We start from the raw sequence: 19,259 nt of genomic DNA, 5'->3' as shown, positions 1-19,259 counted from the left end.
ACCACAGCCCACCACGCAAAAATCAGCCCGCCAATCGGAGGCGGCCGTCGGAGCCTCTCCGCCAATCGGCGCCTTCCATGTACCATCGCCTACGTCGGGAGCGTGGCTGCTGCCGATTGGTGGAGCCGGGGGGGCGGGGCGGGATCACAGCTGGGGGCGGGCCCACGGCCCGGGGGCGGGGCCACAGCTGGCGGGCGTGGCCACAGCCGGTGGGGCATGGGTCACAGCTGCCATCTGCCCGCTGCATCTCACCACGGGTCGGTGTTTTTAATTTTGATGGGAGGGGATGCGGTTGAACATTGATGGTGGCCATCAATTTATATTCCCCCACCGAAAGCAGCGTTCTCTTGTACTTAAAGGAGCTGCTGTGATTTGCTTCCGGGGGCAGGTCAGCCCGGGTTGTCCGGGTCGTTTACCTTGGCAACCGGCCTTGGAGACGGTTGCGGTGGAAACTGGCCAAGCTCCAGAGGCTGCCCGGGTGCGGCAGCAGGTTCCCGTCCTGGTGAGCTGCTCCTTGGTCGAAGGGGAAAGAGTGTGTTGAGCGAATGTCCGATTCCGATGGATTCAAAGTTAAACTGAGATGGTCCAGTTCGTGTTTTTTTATTCTGAGGGACGGAACGAAAAAGGAGACGGGAAAGGGGGAAAAGGATTCACCTGATGAAGGAGCTACGCTCCGAAAGCTAGTGTTTGAAACTAACCTGTTGGACTTTAACCTGGTGTTGTAAGACTTCTTGTAAAAAGGAAGAGTTGCTTTTTCAGGACCAGCTGGAAATATTATAAACTGTGGAGAGGACAGTGGGGAACCTCAAAAGAACATAGACAAGTTGGTGGATTGGGCAGAGAGGTGGCAAATGAAGTTCAATGCGGAGAAGTGTGAAGTGATGCATTTTGGCAGGAAGAACATGGAGAGACAAGGGGCCGGATTCTTCCGCCCGCCGCAATATCACTATGGGCGGGACGCAGACCATGTAAAGCTCCATTGACCAAGGGTGGAAATTTACGGTCACTGGATGGGCACGGCCGCAGAATCCCGCCCAAGATAAAACAACGGGTAAAATTCTTCAGGGGTACAGGACCAGAGGGATCTGGGTGTAATGTGCATAGATCATTGAAGTTGGCATAGCAGATGGAGAGCAATTGGTAAAGCATATAGTATTCTGAGCTTTATTAATCGGGGCATAGAATACAAGAGCAAAGGAGGTTATGCTAAACTTATACCAAACACTAGTTATACCTCAGCTGGGATATTGTATACAGTTCTGCGTGCCACATTACAGGAAGGATGTGAACGCATTGGAGACAGTGCAGAAGAGGTTTATAAGAATGGTTCCAGGGATTAGAAACTTCAATTATGAGGATAGATTGGAGAGCTCAGAAGTGGTTTGCCAGGATGTTGCTTGGTATGAAGGGCATTAGCTGTGAGGAGAGGTTGGATAAACTCTGTTCTCAATGGAGATTGAGGGATAACCTGATAGAAGTCTACAAAAGTCTAAGGAGCATGGACAGAGTGGATAGTCAGAAGCCAATTACTAGGGGACATAAGGTGCGAGGGGCAAAGTTTAGCAGAGATGTCCGAGGGAAGCCTTTTACACAAAGGGTAGTGGGTGCCTGGAACTCAATGCTGGAGGAGGTGGTGGAAGTAGGTACAATAGTGACGTTTAAGGATCTTCTTGACAAATACATGAATAGGATGGGAATAGAGCGATACGGGCCCCGGAAGTGTAACAGGTTTTAGGTTGAACGGGCATGGTTGGTGCAGGCTTGGAGGGCCAGAGGGCCTGTTTCTGTGCTGTACGTTTCTTTGTTATTTGTTGTTCGGGACTGTTCTCCTTGGAAAGAAGGCAGTTAATTAGAGATTTGAAAGAGATGTTGAAAATTATGAGGGGGCTGGGTAGAGGAGATAGGGAGAGACTGTTCCCACTGGTAAAAGGATGAAAAATGAGAGGGCACAGGTTTAAAGTGATTTGCAAAATAAGCAAAGATGACATGAGGAAAGTTTTTTCATGCAGCAAGTGGTTGGAATCTGGAATGCACTGCTTGGAAGTGTGGTGCAGGCAGGTTCAATCAAGGCATCAAAGAGAGCATTAGATGATTACTTTTGAATAGAAACACTGTGCAGGAATGGCACTAAGCCATGATGCTCGTTTGGAGAGCCGGTGCAAACACAATGGGCCAAATGGCTTACTTTAGTTTACAATTACTATTATATATAGCTCCAGTGGTTCCCTACTGATCCAAATGGCTTCCGTCTGTGCCGTAACAATTCTGTGATTCTGTAACACCCCAAAGCACTTTTCAGCAGAGAAAAACTATTGTAGTGTAGTCACTATCGTATCATTTAGGAAACAAGGCAGCCAATTCGCACACAGCAAGCTCCACAAACTGCAAAGTGATAATGAGCAGATACTTTGCTTTTTTTGTGATAAAAGCAGAAAGTGCTGGAAAAACTCAGCAGGTCTGGGAGCATCTGTGGAGAGAGAAACTGAGTTAACATTCTGAGTCTGTATGGCACTTCTTTTTTTTGTAATGTTGTTTGAGGGATAAGTATTGGTAAAGGCACCGGAGATGACCGCTCTGTTCTTTGGATTAGTGCCATAGGATCTCTTATGTCCACCTGAGAAGGCATACAGGGTCTCAATTCAATGGTCACCTGAAAAACAGCACCTCAGATAGTCCAACACTCCCTCACTACTTTACTGGTGAGTTTTTGCTTAAGTCTCTGTGGTGGGACTTGATCCCATTATCGTCTGACGTAGAGGCGAGAGTGCTACAAACTCAGCCACAGCAGAAAGAAAACCTAGTAACATCAGAATCCATTGGAACTTCTATAAAGCAATTGCACACCTATCTGAATAGAACTAATTTGTAAGGCTATGGGGAACAGGCTGGAGTGTGGGACTAAATTGGACAGTTCCTTCAAAAAGGCAGCACCTTTATTATAGTTCTATGAAGGTGCTGTTACAGATATTGGGTAGCATCTGAGAGAGGACACCCTGCATTTTTGTAAGACTTTATGTGAAGAATGTTCCTCCAGGTGCTCCGGTTTCCTCCCACAAGTCCCGAAAGATCTGGGGCGTCATTCTCCGACCCCCCGCCGGGTCGGAGAATGGCCGTTGGCCGCCGTGAACCCGCCCCCGCCAAAGTCTCCGCTCCCGGAGATTGGGCGGGGGCGGGAATCCGGCCGCGCCGGTTGGCGGGACCCCCCGCTGGATTCTCCGGCCCGAATGGGCCGAAGTCCCGCCCAGGAATTGCCTGTCCCGCCGACGTAAATCAAACCTGGTATTTACCGGCGGGACCAGGCGGCGTGGGCGGGCTCCGGGGTCCTGGGGGGCGGGCACGGGGCGATCTGACCCCAGGGGGTGCCCCCACGGTGGCCTGGCCCGCGATCGGGGCCCACCGATCCGCGGGCGGGCCTGTGCCGTGGGGGCACTCTTTCCCTTCCGCCTCCGCTACGGCCTCCACCATGGCGGAGGCGGAAGAGACTCTCCCCACTGCGCATGCGCGGGAAACTGACAGCGGCCGCTGACTCTCCCGCGCATGCGCTGGGAAACTGACAGCGGCCGCTGACGCTCCCGCGCATGTGCCGCATTTACGCGCCAGCTGGCGGGGCAACAAACGCCATTTCCGCCAGCTGGCGGGGCGGAAATCCCTCCGGCGTCGGCCTAGCCCCTCAATGTTGGGGCTAGGCCGCCAAAGATGCGGAGACTTCCGCACCTTTGGGCTGGCGCGATGCCCGTCTGATTGGCGCCGGCTTTGGCGCCAGTCGGCGGGCATCCCGCCGTTTGGGGAGAATTTCGCCCATGGTGTTAGGTAATTTAGACATTCTGAATTCTCCCTCTGTGTACCCGAACAGGCAGCGGAATGTGGCGACTAGGGGCTTTTCACAGTAACTTCATTGCAATGTTAATGTAAGCCTACTTGTGACAATAAAGTTACAAACATTTGCAGAATGCATCTGCCTCTCGTTGTAACAAGGACAATAAGTGGGTGGAGCTCCTCAGGAGCCCTGAGAAGATGAACAAAGCAGTCATAATTTTATGGCATGAGTTCATATGGTGCACCCTGTAGAGTTCAAGTGCCTGTCAGAATAATATTTTGGTGTTGGTTTCAAGCTTCTAAGAACTGTTTGTGAGGCTTCTGAAGGGGACCCATTATTATCTATTATTATCTTTCATCAGGAAACAATGTTATAACCCGCAAGTAGACAAGGGGTGGGAACAATTAACTTCCCCGTGGGCCTTGCAGGATACGAGCTCCCCCATCAAGTGGACCTCTAGACAAATGTATAGTTGTATCATATATAAAGCCGACTGGTTTAGACAGCAGCTAGAGAGAGAAGACCAAGTAGGGAGCCACTGGAGCTATATATAATAGTAATTGTAAACTAAAGTAAGTTTTATTTTCAACCAACTAGGTGTGGAATCTTCGTGTGCTTTACTAAAACAAATAGGAGAAATGAAAAGCTAATTTTCACATAATTAGGAGCATAAATCCAGAATGTTCTCTCCTGGAAAGCTAGTGGATGCTGAGGGTAAATTGAAATGATCAAAATTGAGACAAAAAATATATTCTATTGAGTAAAGGTATCAAGGGAGGGGATGGGGTGCTTCGAGCTAAGGTAAGTAATTTGAGTAGGAGTACACATCAGCCACAATATATATCAGATGGTAAGGTGGCACAGTGGTTAGCACTGTTGCCTCACAGCACCAGGGTCCCGGATTCAATTCCGGCCTTGGGTGACTGTGTGGAGTTTGTACGTTTTCCCCGTATCTACGGGTGGGTTTCCTCCAGGTGCTCCGGTTTCCTCCCACAGTCCAAAGATGTGCAGGTTAGGTGGATTGGTCACAGTAAATTGGCCATTAATGTCCAGGGATGTGCATTTGGTCTGGGATTACGGGAAAAGAGCGAGGTGGACACTCATAAATAGGCAGAGTGATCATTCAAAGGGTAGGTGGCTCGATGGGCCGAAAGATCTCCTTTTGTACTGTAGGGATTCTATGATACAATAGACACCCCGTGTCTGCATGGATTTCCTCCGGGTGCTCCAGTTCCCTCCTTTTGTAAGGGCCCCGAAGAATCCAGCACGAGTTTTAAGGATACAAAATAATAAAGTTTATTTACTATAACAATATATACATAGCGGTAGCAGTAACTTCCCTTGCTACCTTCTCCTTCCTCCTGGTTCCTGGACTGGCCAGCTTATTTATAGTAGGAGTTTCTCCGCCCCCCTCATTGGGGAAGTTCATACTCCCATAGGATTGTCGGATAGTCATTAGTCCCCAGCCAATCATCAGTAGGCAGGTTATAACATCCCATCCTCGTCGCCAGTTTTGTAAGGGCCCCGAAGAATCCAGCACGAGTTTTAAGGATACAAAATAATAAAGTTTATTTACTATAACAATATATACATAGCGGTAGCAGTAACTTCCCTTGCTACCTTCTCCTTCCTCCTGGTTCCTGGACTGGCCAGCTTATTTATAGTAGGAGTTTCTCCGCCCCCCTCATTGGGGAAGTTCATACTCCCATAGGATTGTGGGATAGTCATTAGTCCCCAGCCAATCGTCAGTAGGCAGGTTATAACACCTCCCACAGTCCAAAGATGTGCAGGCTAGGTGGAATGGCCATGCTAGAAATTTCACCTTAATGTCCTAAGATGTGCAGGTTAGGTGGGATTATGGGGATAGGGCAGGGAGTGGGATTAAGTAGGGTGCTCTTTCAGAGGGTTGTGCATACTCGATGGGCCGAATGACCTCCTTCTGCACTGTAGGGATTCTATGGAATTGAACAGGAAAGGGCAGACCCAAAGGACTGAATGGCCTACTTTTTTCCAATGGTACTCTCATTTCTTCAGGCACAATGGGCTGAATATCCTCTTTCTAAGCTGTAAGATGCTCTGATTCTGTGGCAATGTATTGTTGCAGAGATGCACCTAAACCAGCAAGATCTATTTGAAGAAGTCCAACTGGTTTGCGACGTATTGTAATTTGCAAAGTTGAATGTGTGTATATTGCCTGTTCATTTAGTGCCAGAAAACTGTTATTGCTCAGTTATTGAGTTTATTTAAGACTGAGATTTCTAGATTTGTGGATACTAAGGAAGTCAAGGAATATAGGAATAGGGCAACAAAGTGAAATTGAGGTTGAAGATGAGTTATGATTTCATTCAATGATAAAGCAGGCTCAGGGGGCTTATTCCTGGGTTCTTATGTAATTAAATAACTAACTATCTTTTTACAAATAACTTTAATTATGTTGAAATGCAGTACACATTTGTCAAAGAAAATTGGAAATATGTGCCTTTTGCATTAGAGCTACAAATTTGCACTGATTTCTTATAACCCAAATTTCCGTTCAATTTTAGTAGTTGTGAAAAAGCTGAAGTCATCAGCAACATGGAACCCAAGCTATTATGTAAGGAATTCTGAACCCATTCAAAGGACTATACTTATTTCACATCTCCAATGGAAGTGCTGCAGAAGTTGATGAACACGTATACACGAACAAAATAGCTGTATATAATTCCATTTGTACTTTCTACAATTTTAAAGGAAAATAATTTAATGATTTAAAAAAACCTGAAAACAGTGCTCATTCTTTATACAAAAGAGCTTAAGAAAATATTCTAAAATTTTCAACAATGAATGAATATATAAAAAAACAGAGGAACTCTGAGACAGAGGAAAGTGAATGTCTTACATGCCACCCAGGTTTCACCTATAGACCACCCATTCAGGTTTTTCTCTGTTCAACGCCTGAGGATTTCCAAGAGGAAAGAAACTTTTTGGAAAATTATATTTTTCCTCTTCTAAGTGAATTTTGTAATACCAGAAGAAGCTGCTTAAAGGTATTAGATGTGCACTGGACATCACAAGAAGGACGTCATCACCAGAGCACAGATTCCCACCAGCTAAAGGTTTCACTAGACATCATCACCAAACGCTCACCTTTCTTCATATGCATGTTAGGTCAGAAATATGGTGAGTATTGCTCACCGGAAGCAAAGTGCTTTCCAGCAGATGGAACAGATATGGAAGCTTTATCCAAGGTAGAAAAAAATATACATATCGCAGCAAGAAATGGTTACTCTTGGATATTGCATAACGATTACAAAGACTGCAGTCTGCTGGAGCTTGAGATAATTGAAGCAGCTTTACTGAATGAATCTGGGTTCAGCTTCTTTTATTTCCGAGATTCCCAGTATATCGATGATTTACTTCTGCATGTCCCGCAAGATGAAAGGGAAATGGTAGCGAGTAAATATAAAAGTATGGATCATTATGAGGAACAGAGGGTAGGCGAGCTGAAAGAAAAGATAGTCGATAAAGGATTACCTGTTGAAATTTTTAGGACAATTGAAGAATTAGGAGAAGCAGTCTTGATAAACTGCAGAGGTGTTATTGACCAGTTGTATCCCATGGATTTAGTTCCTTTGCAAACAGGTAAGCTTATTGTGTGATTGTGTAACAAAGTCAACTACAGTTCTATTCTTGGCTCAGCTATTAGCACAATTGACCACTGGTGTCATTGAAGCAACTTCTTCCTGAAGGACACAGATTGGAAGTTATTCTTCAGTCAAAATAGTGCAAAATAACTTCCCAGTCAATGTTTGAAAAGATTAATTCCTCTGAATCGTTATTATGACATTATCAACTCATAGGGAAAAGAACATTTTAAAATTTTACTAAGCTGATTTAATAACTTGTGACGTTTGTTTGACATCTGTTGATTTAGCCAATGAAATGGGAAGTATATTGAAGAAAGTGTACTGGCCCTACACTCCTCTTTGCCATTAATGTCAGTGGTGTTGAGGGCCAATGAATATGAAGAGCCTCCTCTCCTTGTGTAATCCCTCCATCATGTTGTGTGGCACGACCACTGTGCTAAATGAGTTAGATTTCTAACAGAATCCAGCAACTCAAGATTGGGCATCCATGAGGCTCTGTCTGTGGGCCATCGGCAGTGACAGAATTATACTCAACCCCAATCTGTAACCTCATAGCCCAGCACATTCCCCCATCATCATCAAGTCAGGGGATCAACCCTAGTTCATTGAGATGCAGGAGGGCATGTCAGGAGCAGCACCAGGCATACCTAAAAATAAGGTGTCAACCTGGTGAAGCTACAACACAGGACTACTTGTATGCCAAACAGCAAAAACAGCAAGGGATGAATAGAACTAAGGGATCCCACAGCCAATGGATCTGATCTAAGCGCTGCAGTCCTGCCACATCCAGTCGTGAATGGTGGTGGACAATTAAACAACAAGAGGAAGAGGCTCCACAAATATCCCCATCCCCGATGATGGGGAAGCCAAGCACTTCAGTGCAAAAGGTAAGGATTTGCAAAAATCTTCAGCCGGAAGTGCCGAGTGGATGATCCATCTCAGCCTCCTCCAGATTTCCCCATCATCACTACGAGTCTGCAGCCAATTCAATTAATTCCTCCATCTGACATCAAAACACGGTTGCAGAGGGCAGCATGGTGGCTCAGTGGATAGCACTGCAGTCTCAAGGCGCCGAGGTCTCAGGTTCGATCCTGGCTCTGGGTCACTGTCCGTGTGGAGTTTGCACATTCTCCCTGTGTTTGCGTGGGTTTCGCCCCCACAACACAAAAAAAGATGTGCATGGTAGGTGGATTGAACACGCTAAATTGCCCCTTAATTGGAAAAAATGAATTGGGTACTCTAAAAAAAATTTTTTTAAACGGTTGCAGGCAAAGGGTACTGTAAATATTGTGGACCCTGACAGTATTCTGGCAATAGTATTGAACACTTGTGCTCAAGAACATGCCGCACCCCTGGCCAAGCTGTTCCAGTACAGCTACAATGCTGGCAGCTACCCGACAATGTGGAAAATTGCCCAGGTATGTCATGCAGACAAATAAACAGAACAAATCTAACACGGCCAATTACTGCCCCATCAGTCTAAAGAAGGGCTGGAGAGGGCTAGAAGGCAATTTTCAAATTGCAGGTTGGCAGACCCAAACATTCTGAAGCACCATTGTTGGGTACAATGCAGGGGAGCCATCAAGTCAAGTTTGTCAAACCTTTTGGCAAAATGGGTTATTGGCCCAAAAATAGTGCAGTATCTTAGTGATGCTGTTTGGCTACTTCTCTCCTGTGAGGCTGCTGAACTTCTGATCTCCTGCCTCCTCTATTCTGCAAGGCAGAGGCAAGCCCAGTTCTGGCTGTCATCAGCCTTTGAGGATTGCACTGAGCAGTCAGCTCCCACCTCTTGGCAGCGCTCTGCACCATTAATTGAACATGAAATTGCCTCTGGTCCTGCATAGGAGACCTGCATTTGAAAGATACTGATGCAAGCGCAGATGTGATGCAAAGTCAGGACCCAAAAATGATCCGGGCACCGAATTCCCAGTCCCAGATTGAAAATGAAGCACATGTGTCAAACCACACTTCAGAGCCAGTTCTGCAGAAATTGACCATTTGAATGTTTCTCTAATTGGCAGATTTCCCTCCCCAACAGCACTGTGCGTGTATGTACACGCTTCTGCGGTTCAAGAAGGTGGCTCGCCGCCACTTTTGCAAGGGCAATTAGGGATGGGCAATAAATGCTGGCTTAGCCAATGATGCTCATATCCCATGAAAGAATTAAATAAATACTCCTTAAGACATGATAGGAATATATTTATTGGTGTCTTGCTTTCCACCATTTTGGTACTTCTGATAATGCCTGAATATTCTATAATAAATAGGCAAATTAATAATAAACAACACCAATTAATGATAAATTGATAAAACACTTCTGATAGTTGTGTTGATGTTCTTTTTACAAGCCAAAGGTAAATGCTTAAGTTAATCTCAGGGAGTGCGGAAACCTAAGAGAACTTGGGCGGGATTCTCTGCCGGCGGGATGCTCTGTTTTGCCGGCAGCCCAGGGGTTTACCGACAGCATGGGGCTGCCCCACAATGGGAAACCCCATTGACCGACCGACGTAACGGAGCATCCTGCTGGCGGGGTGAGGCAGAAATGTGGCGCGGCGGGACGGAGCATCCCGCCCCATAACTTTATTATTGCCATTACATTATCATACTGATAACTGCATAATCATTAAACAGAGGGTATAAACAAAAACAGGATGGAACATTTATTTTAGTCAAATTTGAAATGTGAAAAATATCATGCAGTCCTTAAGGTGCTCGGTTCGCAGTTTCCTCAGAACAGCATAAAATCATGTTTTGATTGGACAGTCAACATATCACACTAACAGAATTGACATTTACAAAGAGAAAGCAGGAATGAAAGCCCACAAAAGACTTATTATCCACCCCTGGTTTTGATGAGAATGAAACGGACATCAATATACATTTGAAATGAATGGATTTAAGAATTATTCACTGTTAATAGTGTAAGGCAGATTAGCTTCTAGATTTGCCTGTAATGCCAATGACAAGCCATTCATCCTGTTGTTTAACTGTGGTGCCTTTAATTAAAACAACAGTGTGTCACATAGTCATATAGTTATAGTCAGTGCATTATAAAATTAGGTTACTTAAAAAAACTCCACAATAGACCTTTTGAAGATTTTAGTCTATGTGTTATTGTTAGACTGGATGTCTTAGAACATTGGCTTTATAGAGTCTACTTTGCAATACTGTAATTAAATATATATTACAGCATCCGATAGTAATTTTAATTGAACCAAATGTAGCACGTATTAACTGTTGTACCAAATGTAGCACGTATTAACTGTTGTCATTGAACTGTGTAGCATTGGAATAAATGAAACTTGCCAGGAATGTTCTCTCTTTCAGATCATGAAAGTTATCTGGAACTTTGTTATCATGAAGCATTTTCTCAAAGGTATTGCCAAGTTTTTGTGCAAACACCAGAAACACGGAAGGTTTTTGAAATTCTACACACATTTGCTGTTGCTTCCCATCGTGACATTCAAATTGAAGCCAACAATGGGTTACCTGACTTGAAGCGTACCAGTGTCTTATATACAATGATGCCAAGGTGCGGTAGACAAAAAGGGAACGCCTTGAATTTTGATTCAGGCGTGTGCAATTGTAATGTTCAAGAACATGACATTAGATCATTAAACTTTGTGGCTTTACATTTTGAATTCTTTTCTTGGTCTTGTTCTATTGCATTTCCATTCGCAGATACTAATTTTATTCTTGCTGTTAATTCTTTCAATATTTTTCCAAACTGTTAGTTTTAATATATTCTTTTGTAATAATTGATGCTTGGTGCTAATACTGCCATGACAATGATTTCATTAGTCTGGCAGTGCAAATCTATCACAGCTAAGATTGCAACACTGGATGATGATAAATTTGTGTGTGAAATAACAATTATGAATGCAGATCAATTTCTATGCATTCTAGCAACTAGAAAATGATTTTGTGGAAGATGAAATATAAAATGGGGAGAGGTGGAAATTTTACAATAAAATGCAGAAATATATACATAGTTTAAATGTTAAATTTATGCATTCAATCATTCTTCAAATTCCTTCTAAAGAACTGGATGAAGAATTAGTGTTAAATTTGTTTTGACTGAGCCAACTGAATAAAGTCCTGGATACAAACAAGTCACAAGTTACAGGGAAGGAGCAATACCTTAATCCGGAAGGAACACCTTCTCCTCCTCCTTCAGGCACAATGCCCGAAGAGGTCATTAGCGACTATGAACTTGTATTGGATCGGTCCATGTGGTTTGCCTGCTGCTGTATGGTTGACCAGGAAAATTTCCCACTCTCACTACCTGCCCTCCGGCGTACTGGGAGGATTTTCAGGCTGATAATTAACCTGGCTTAAAGGTAGGGATGCTACAACTGTGCTACAGGATCTGAAGGAGCACCACGTTTAGAAAAAACTATATACCGTTGCGATTTTCTCTTTGATCAGATCAAGAATATTTAAAACATTTGTGAGAAATAATCCATGCTACAGTGCCGGGAAATCCATATCGAACAGTTAATTTATTTGCATCATGGATGTCGTGTTAGAATAATAGGTGAAGGGCAGCACGGCGGCGCAGTGGTTACCAGGTTCGATCCCGGCTCTGAGTCACTGTCCGTGAGGAGTTTGCACTTTCTCCCTGTGTCTGTGTGGGTCTCACCCGCACAGCCCAAAGATGTGCAGGGTAGGTGGATTGGCCATGCCAAATTTCCCCTTAATTGGGGGGGGGAATTGGATATTCTAAATTAATTTTTTTTTAAATGGCAGCACGGTGGCGCAGTGGTTAGCACTGCTGCCTACGCCGTTGAGGGTCAATCCTGGCCCCATGTCACTGTCTGTGTGGAGTTTGCACATTCTCCGTGTCTGCGGGGGTTTCACCCCCACAACCCAAAGATGTGCAGGGTAGGTGCATTGACCACGCTAAATTGCCCCTTAATTGGAAAAAAATAATTGGGTAATCTTAAAAAGTAAAAAAAAAGAATAGAGGTGAGGGTTAAACTTGACTTCAAAGAATAACATTGTTTCCCTTGGAGAATTCTAGAACCAGGGAACATAGTTTCAAGATAAGAGGCAGAAGGTATAGAGGGGACATGAGGAGGCACTTTTTTATACAGAGGGTAGATGGAGTCAGGAATTTGCTGCCCAAGGTGGTGGTGGAGGCAGAGACCCTAAACTCTTTAAAAAAAGTACCTGGCTTTGCACCTTAAGCGTTCTAAGCTACACGATATGGACAGGGTGCAGGGAGACGGGATTAGAAAGGGCACCTGGGTGTCCTCAGGCTGGCATGGACAAGATGGGCTGAATGGCCTCCTTCTGTGCTGTAATTTTTTAAAGATTCTAAATTGATCGCTTTCTGACATTTTTTCTTCTCGTTGATTTGTAGACTGAAAGGTGGTACATCTGTTCTATTACTTTGCGGAGAGAAAGGCTGTGGCAAGTCAGCAGTGATCTGCAACTGGCTAAAACACTTCACACAGAAAAACCCAAATACCCTGATGATAACTCACTTTGTGGGAAGTAGCTGTGCCAGCCACGACATCATGTCCTTCATGAGGCACTGTATTTTAAAACTACGTCATGAATATTTTGGTAATTATAATTTTTTGAGAATCAAGCATGATAAATATTTATGGACATTGTTAAGATCTATTGTTTGTCAGTCAATAAAGTATAAACAGCATGTCTGGTTTTGTATAAAAGTGCAGCCATTCAGCATCTGTTCATCATGCATATGTCCATTTCTGTTATAACCTGCCGACTTACCATTGGCTGGGGACTAATGACTATCCCACAATCCTGTGGGAGTATGAGCTTCCCCAATGAGGGGGGGGCAGAGAAACTCCTAGTATAAATAAGCTGGCCAGTTCAGGAACCAGGAGGAAGGAGTATGTAGCAAGGGAAGTTACTGCTACTGTTATGTATATATGTTATCGTAAATAAATGTTATTACTTTGTATCCTTAAAACTCGTGCTGGATTCTTCGTGGCCCTTACAAAACTGGCGACGAAGGTAAAAGTGAATAACTGTCTACACTGCTGAAGCCACCTCCCTGGATTTTTGTTGGATACAGGTTGGAAGTTGTTTTCTATTATACCATGCCTCTGTACGGACGTTTGGATGTTTTTGATGCTGCGTTGGAAAGCTGGAACCAGTACACACAACGGATGCGTTACTATTTCCGGGCAAACAATATCACCGAAAACGAGCGCCAGGTGGTCATATTGCTCACCGCCTGCGGTTTGCATACGTTTGGAGTGATTAGGAGCCTTACGTACCCAGCTGCGCCGGACACCAAAACGTTTGATGAACTTGTGAATATAGTGGGGCAACACTTTAACCCAACCCCGTCCACGATAGTCCAGCATTACCAGTTTAATACCGCTGAGAGGACCCCTGGAGAATCCCTTGCCGATTTTCTATCCAGGCTACGCAGGATTGCGGAGTACTGTGACTATGGTGAGACCTTGTCAGAAATGTTACGTGACCGTTTGGTTTGCGGTATTAACAATGCAGCCACCCAGAGAAAATTGTTTGTGGAGCTAACATTGACTTTTCAACAGGCCATTCAAATAGTCTTGTCCCGAGAGAGCGCAGAGCGAGGAGTACAGGAGCTACAGGGAATGGAAGTGCATACCTTGGGGCGCAATCCTTTCCGTCCAAAAACGTCCCCCCGCACTCCTGCGGTACCTTGGGCGGGGCAACGTCCGGACCGACGCCAGTGGCCATCGGACATTCCTCCCCGAAGGGAGCCTTCTCCAGAGCCAATGGATGAGGAGCCATGTCCGTGTCAGACTTGTAGGCGCTGACCCCGTCGCGGACGGCGGTCCTGGGGACACCAGAGGCGCCGTCGTTCCGACCGAAACTGGGACCAGCCCAGGGGCCGTAACTGGGACCAGCCCAGAGGCGGTACCTTCCATGTGGATGAACCTGCGGCGACTACTCCTGAGGACGTGGAGACGGAGGACAACTGCCTGCAGCTGCATTGTGTGGCAGCTCCCCGTGTGGCCCCCATTAAGGTGACAGTACAGTTCAATGGCCACCCGCTTGAGATGGAGTTGGATACTGGAGCAGCGGTCTCCGTGATTGCCCAGAGGACATTCGACCGCATCAAGCAGGGTATACAGAGCCTTACATTAACCGACTCACAGGCCAGGTTGGCCACCTACACGGGGGAACCACTGGACATTGCAGGAACTACAATGACCCCTGTTGTCTATGGACGCCAGGAGGGGCGTTTCCCACTTATCGTGGTGCGCAGCCATGGGCCCAGCCTGTTGGGTCAGGACTAGTTGCGCCATTTGCGGTTGCAATGGCAGCACATCCTCCAAACAGTTTCTGAAGGGTTGACTGAGGTGCTAGGACGATACCCAGATGTATTCCAGCCTGGTTTGGGGAAAATAAAAGGGGCCGTAGCCCGTATCCAAGTTGAACCAGGAGCCACGCCGCGCTATTTCCGGGCGCGCCCAGTGCCTTACGCCTTGCTCGAGAAGGTAGAAGGGGAGCTCACTCGTTTGGAGATTTGGGGTATTATTAGGCCCGTCCGTTTTGCTGACTGGGCAGCACCAATTGTACCTGTAATGAAGCCAAATGCCACAGTTCGCTTGTGTGGCGACTATAAACTTACAGAGAATACAGTTTCCCGACTCGACCGATATCCAATGCCTCGCATAGAGGATCTCTACGCGTAACTTGCAGGTGGACTCTCGTTCACAAAATTAGATATGAGTCACGCCTACCTGCAGTTGGAGCTGGACCCTGCCTCCCGACCATATGTAACGATTAATACACACCGGGGCCTGTATGAATATACATGGTTGCCCTTTGGAGTATCCTCTGCCTGCGCAATTTTTCAACGTGTTATGGAGGGCATTTTGAGAGGTTTACCACGTGTGGCTGTCTACCTAGATGACGTTTTGATTACAGGGACGTCGGAGCAAGAACATTTGGAAAATCTGGAGGCTGTCCTTAGACGCCTTTTGGAGGCTGGAGTCCGTTTACGTCGCACAAAGTGCGTATTTCAGGCAAAGGAAGTAGTCTACCTAGGTTATCGGGTGGACCGCGAAGGTCTGCACGCCGTCGCAGAGAAGGTCCGTGCAATTCAACATGCCCCCACCCCGACTGACACTTCGCATCTTTGTTCTTTTCTCGGTCTCGTAAACTATTATGGGAAGTTCCTCCCCAATCTGGCAACTACGCTGGCCCCTTTGCACCTTCTGCTAAAGAAAAATCACACCTGGGTTTGGGGTCAGCCGCAAGAAACCGCTTTCCGGCGGGTAAAGCAACAATTGTCGTCGTCTGGGTTACTAACCCACTATGATCCTGGAAAGCCTTTGCTCGTCACATGTGATGCATCCCCGTATGGTATTGGGGCCGTCCTGTCCCACAAGATGGAGAACGGGGCCGAGCAACCGATAGCTTTCGCCTCCCGCACATTGACTGCAGCGGAGAAAAAGTACGCGCAGATCGAGAAGGAGGGCCTGGCAGTGGTTTTTGCGGTGAAACGCTTCCACCAGTACGTGTACGGCCGCCATTTCACTATCGTGACTGATCATAAGCCCCTGCTGGGACTTTTCAGAGAGGATAAGCCAATACCGCCCATTGCTTCTGCACGGATCCAGCGCTGGGCTTTGTTGCTTGCTGCATACGAGTATTCTCTGGAGCACAAACCAGGTACGCAGATAGCAAATGCCGATGCACTGAGCCGATTGCCTTTATCGACCGGCCCCATGTCGACCCCCACGACCGGTGAGGTAGTTGCAACCCTAAATTTTATGGACACCTTGCCTATCACGGCATCACAGATCCGTGAGTGGACCCAGACGGAGCCAGTTCTGTCAAAGGTTCGGCACATAGTCCTGTATGGTGGGCAGCATAGACAGCTCCCAGGCGAGTTGCGGGCATTTTCCTCCAAGCTGTCAGAATTCAGCGTGGAAGACTGCATCCTCTTGTGGGGGACGCGTGTGATTGTCCCGGAAAAAGGCCAGGTGCTGATACTATCAGACTTGCACAATGGGCATTCAGGCGTGACCAAAATGAAAATGTTGGCCCGGAGTTATGTCTGGTGGCCAGGCCTCGACACCGACATTGAGAAGGTGGCCCAAAACTGCTCCATTTGCCAGGAGCATCAGAAGCTTCCGCCGGCCGCGCCCCTACATCACTGGGAATGGCCAGGGCGGCCTTGGGCACGCTTGCATGCAGATTTCGCAGGCCCTTTTCAAGGATCCATGTTCCTTCTACTAATTGACGCCCAGTCCAAATGGCTAGAGGTGCATAAGATGCAGGGGACAACGTCCTGTGCAACAATTGAAAAGATGCGTTTATCGTTTAGTACGCATGGCCTCCCCGAGGTGCTGGTCACGGATAATGGCACTCCATTCACGAGTGAGGAGTTTGCTAGGTTCACAAAGATGAACGGCATCCGCCATATCCGCACTGCCCCTTACCACCCGGCTTCAAATGGGTTGGCAGAGCGCGCAGTGCAGACATTCAAAAGAGGCCTAAAGAAGCAGTCTTCCGGATCAATGGACACGAGACTGGCTCGCTTTTTGTTTACGTACAGGACCACCCCCCATGCAGTGACTGGGGTAGCTCCCGCAGAACTCCTAATGGGCCGTAGACTTCGCACCCACCTTAGTATGGTTTTCCCGGACATTGCCGCAAAAGTACGCCGCACACAAGAACGGCAGGGACAGGGATTTTCTCGGCATCGTCCGATTCGGCAGTTTGCACCCGGTGACCCAGTATTCGTTCGGAATTTTGCTGGTGGTGCCCAATGGGTTCCTGGTGTAATCTTTCGCCAAACGAGCCCTATAGCTTACCAAGTGCAAGCCCGGGATCGTCTCCAGCGAAAACATGTAGACCACATCCGGTCCAGAAGTTCATCCCCTCAAAAGATTCCCCGCCCCCGGAGCTCATTTCAACAGCCGCAGAGACCAGAGACAAGGGAAGGTAGACCTCACAATCTTCCACTGGTGCCTCACTCGAAGCCTGCGCAGGTCGTTACGGGACCGAATGGAGATAGAGACGCTGACATGACGGAGGCAGCAGACTCTGACTCCGAGATGGAGACACAGGATGCATCAGAGGAGGAATCCTCGGGTCCACGGGCCGTGGATGGACAACCGCGCCATTCATCACGGAAGCGCCGGTCTCCGTCTCGTTACACGCCGCCTGATCCAGCGCCGCGTGCAAATGGCGTCCGGCCTGCGGCCAAACGAGTCCGACGCCTTCCTTCGCCAGGGTCTTCGGTGGATTCCTTGGACTTTGGGGGGGAGGGATGTTATAACCTGCCTACTTACCATTGGCTGGGGACTAATGACTATCCCACAATCCTGTGGGAGTATGAGCTTCCCCAATGAGGGGGGCGGAGAAACTCCTAGTATAAATAAGCTGGCCAGTTCAGGAACCAGGAGGAAGGCGTATGTAGCAAGGGAAGTTACTGCTACTGTTATGTATATATGTTATAGTAAATAAATGTTATTACTTTGTATCCTTAAAACTCGTGCTGGATTCTTCGTGGCCCTTACAAAAATTTCCTTTTGATGTTAAGATGGCAGTAGTACTTGAATGTAGAGAGTATTTTCCTAAAGGTATATAGAATAAGTGGTGATGTTTACTATTGGACACCATAACCAAAAAGTTGGATAAGCAAGTTTTTTTAGTAGTTTCATGGAAGAAAAGAAGTACAAAAGAATGGTTGATGTTTTGGCTGTTGACCCTTTGACAAAACACTTCCATTGGGAGACTGAGCCAACACAGTCAACGTTCATCCTCTATTTCTTACCTGGAGACTACCAAACATAGGCACAGGGTGGGATTCTCCGTCGGCCGATGCCGGAATCGGGAAACGGAATTGGGCAGAGAATAGGTTCCGACACCGAAATCGTGGCGGGCGCCGATTTCATGCTAAATCGCAATTTTCCATCCCCTCGACAGTGGTGTCAATGCATTCCAGGCCACATGTACAGTAAACATCCTTGGCATATCATTAGTGGGGCTGATCCCACTGGGGCAAATTCCGGACGTTGAGGTTCACTTGTGCTTTTAGAAATCATGGTGCTGTGGCTTAAAAGGGAGAGAGAGAGGAGGGAGGACACGGAGAGGTGCGACTGTGGGCTGCTGGGCTGGGGTAGGGGGGGGCACTGCCAGGGCCAGTTACGGGGTAACAGACCGTCTGGCCGGGGTGACCCCTCCCCATGGGACTTGGGCAGTGTCCAAGCACAGACATCAATTGTCACGGTCTGCAAGGCAGCCATCATGCTGCGCACCCAACTGACCACTCACCTTGGCCTTGGTTCTGCAGAGTGAACCCCCCCCCCCCGTGTGGGTGCCCCCACTCCTGCACCCCCTGCCACCCCCCCCCCCCCCAACACCAGCTGCTACCCACCGAAGAGGCACCCTACGGGGGCACAGGGCAGGTGCAGCAGAGCTTTCTGCTGGCAAGGGTACCCCTGGCAGCAGGGACGGGCACCAGGGCCAGAGGGCCCCACGATGCTGGACACTGACGAGGCCAGGGGTGCGGAGATGGGGGTGACATGCAGGGGCAATGTCTGCGGTGCCAACTGGGGCCACCGTGTAGCCTGTTGGACCTGGTTGCGTACGGGGGTACGCACCATGCTGACATGTCAGCCTTGCACCCTCTACAGTTAATGAATATTGGAATACAACCAGCAATGGTGGCCTTCCTGCTAGTCATTGCAGCCCTGGGGGATGCCCTGTGGCTGTACAACCTGGAGCTGTTCGAGGAGGAGGAAGCTGCAGCAGCGGAACATGCAGCAGCAGAGTGTACAGCAGCAGAACAGGAGGCTGCCGCTGATGATGGACAGCCAGCCGCC

General features: G+C 47.3%; 1 protein-coding gene across 3 annotated transcripts in view; it reads left to right on the top strand.

The window, feature by feature from the left end:
- Nucleotides 1-424: 424 nt before the first annotated feature.
- Nucleotides 425-19,259, top strand: part of LOC140396390 (tetratricopeptide repeat protein 41-like) — a 124,216-nt gene continuing 105,381 nt past the window's right edge. For 2 of the 3 annotated variants that reach the window (XM_072484970.1, XM_072484971.1), the window contains exons 1-3: nucleotides 6,265-7,438; nucleotides 10,771-10,975; nucleotides 12,809-13,014. In XM_072484970.1, the coding sequence (XP_072341071.1) occupies nucleotides 6,637-7,438; nucleotides 10,771-10,975; nucleotides 12,809-13,014 (1,213 nt within the window). In that variant the 5' untranslated portion in view covers nucleotides 6,265-6,636. Of the gene's footprint in view, nucleotides 503-6,264; nucleotides 7,439-10,770; nucleotides 10,976-12,808; nucleotides 13,015-19,259 lie in introns of those variants that run through there. The other variant, XM_072484969.1, reaches the window with a different exon arrangement.

Source organism: Scyliorhinus torazame, chromosome 19, assembly GCF_047496885.1.
Source record: "Scyliorhinus torazame isolate Kashiwa2021f chromosome 19, sScyTor2.1, whole genome shotgun sequence".
In the NCBI taxonomy this organism is placed as follows: Eukaryota; Metazoa; Chordata; class Chondrichthyes; order Carcharhiniformes; family Scyliorhinidae; genus Scyliorhinus; species Scyliorhinus torazame.
The sequence above is the reverse complement of the archived record's forward strand: the minus strand, read 5'-3'. Positions and strand labels throughout refer to the sequence as shown.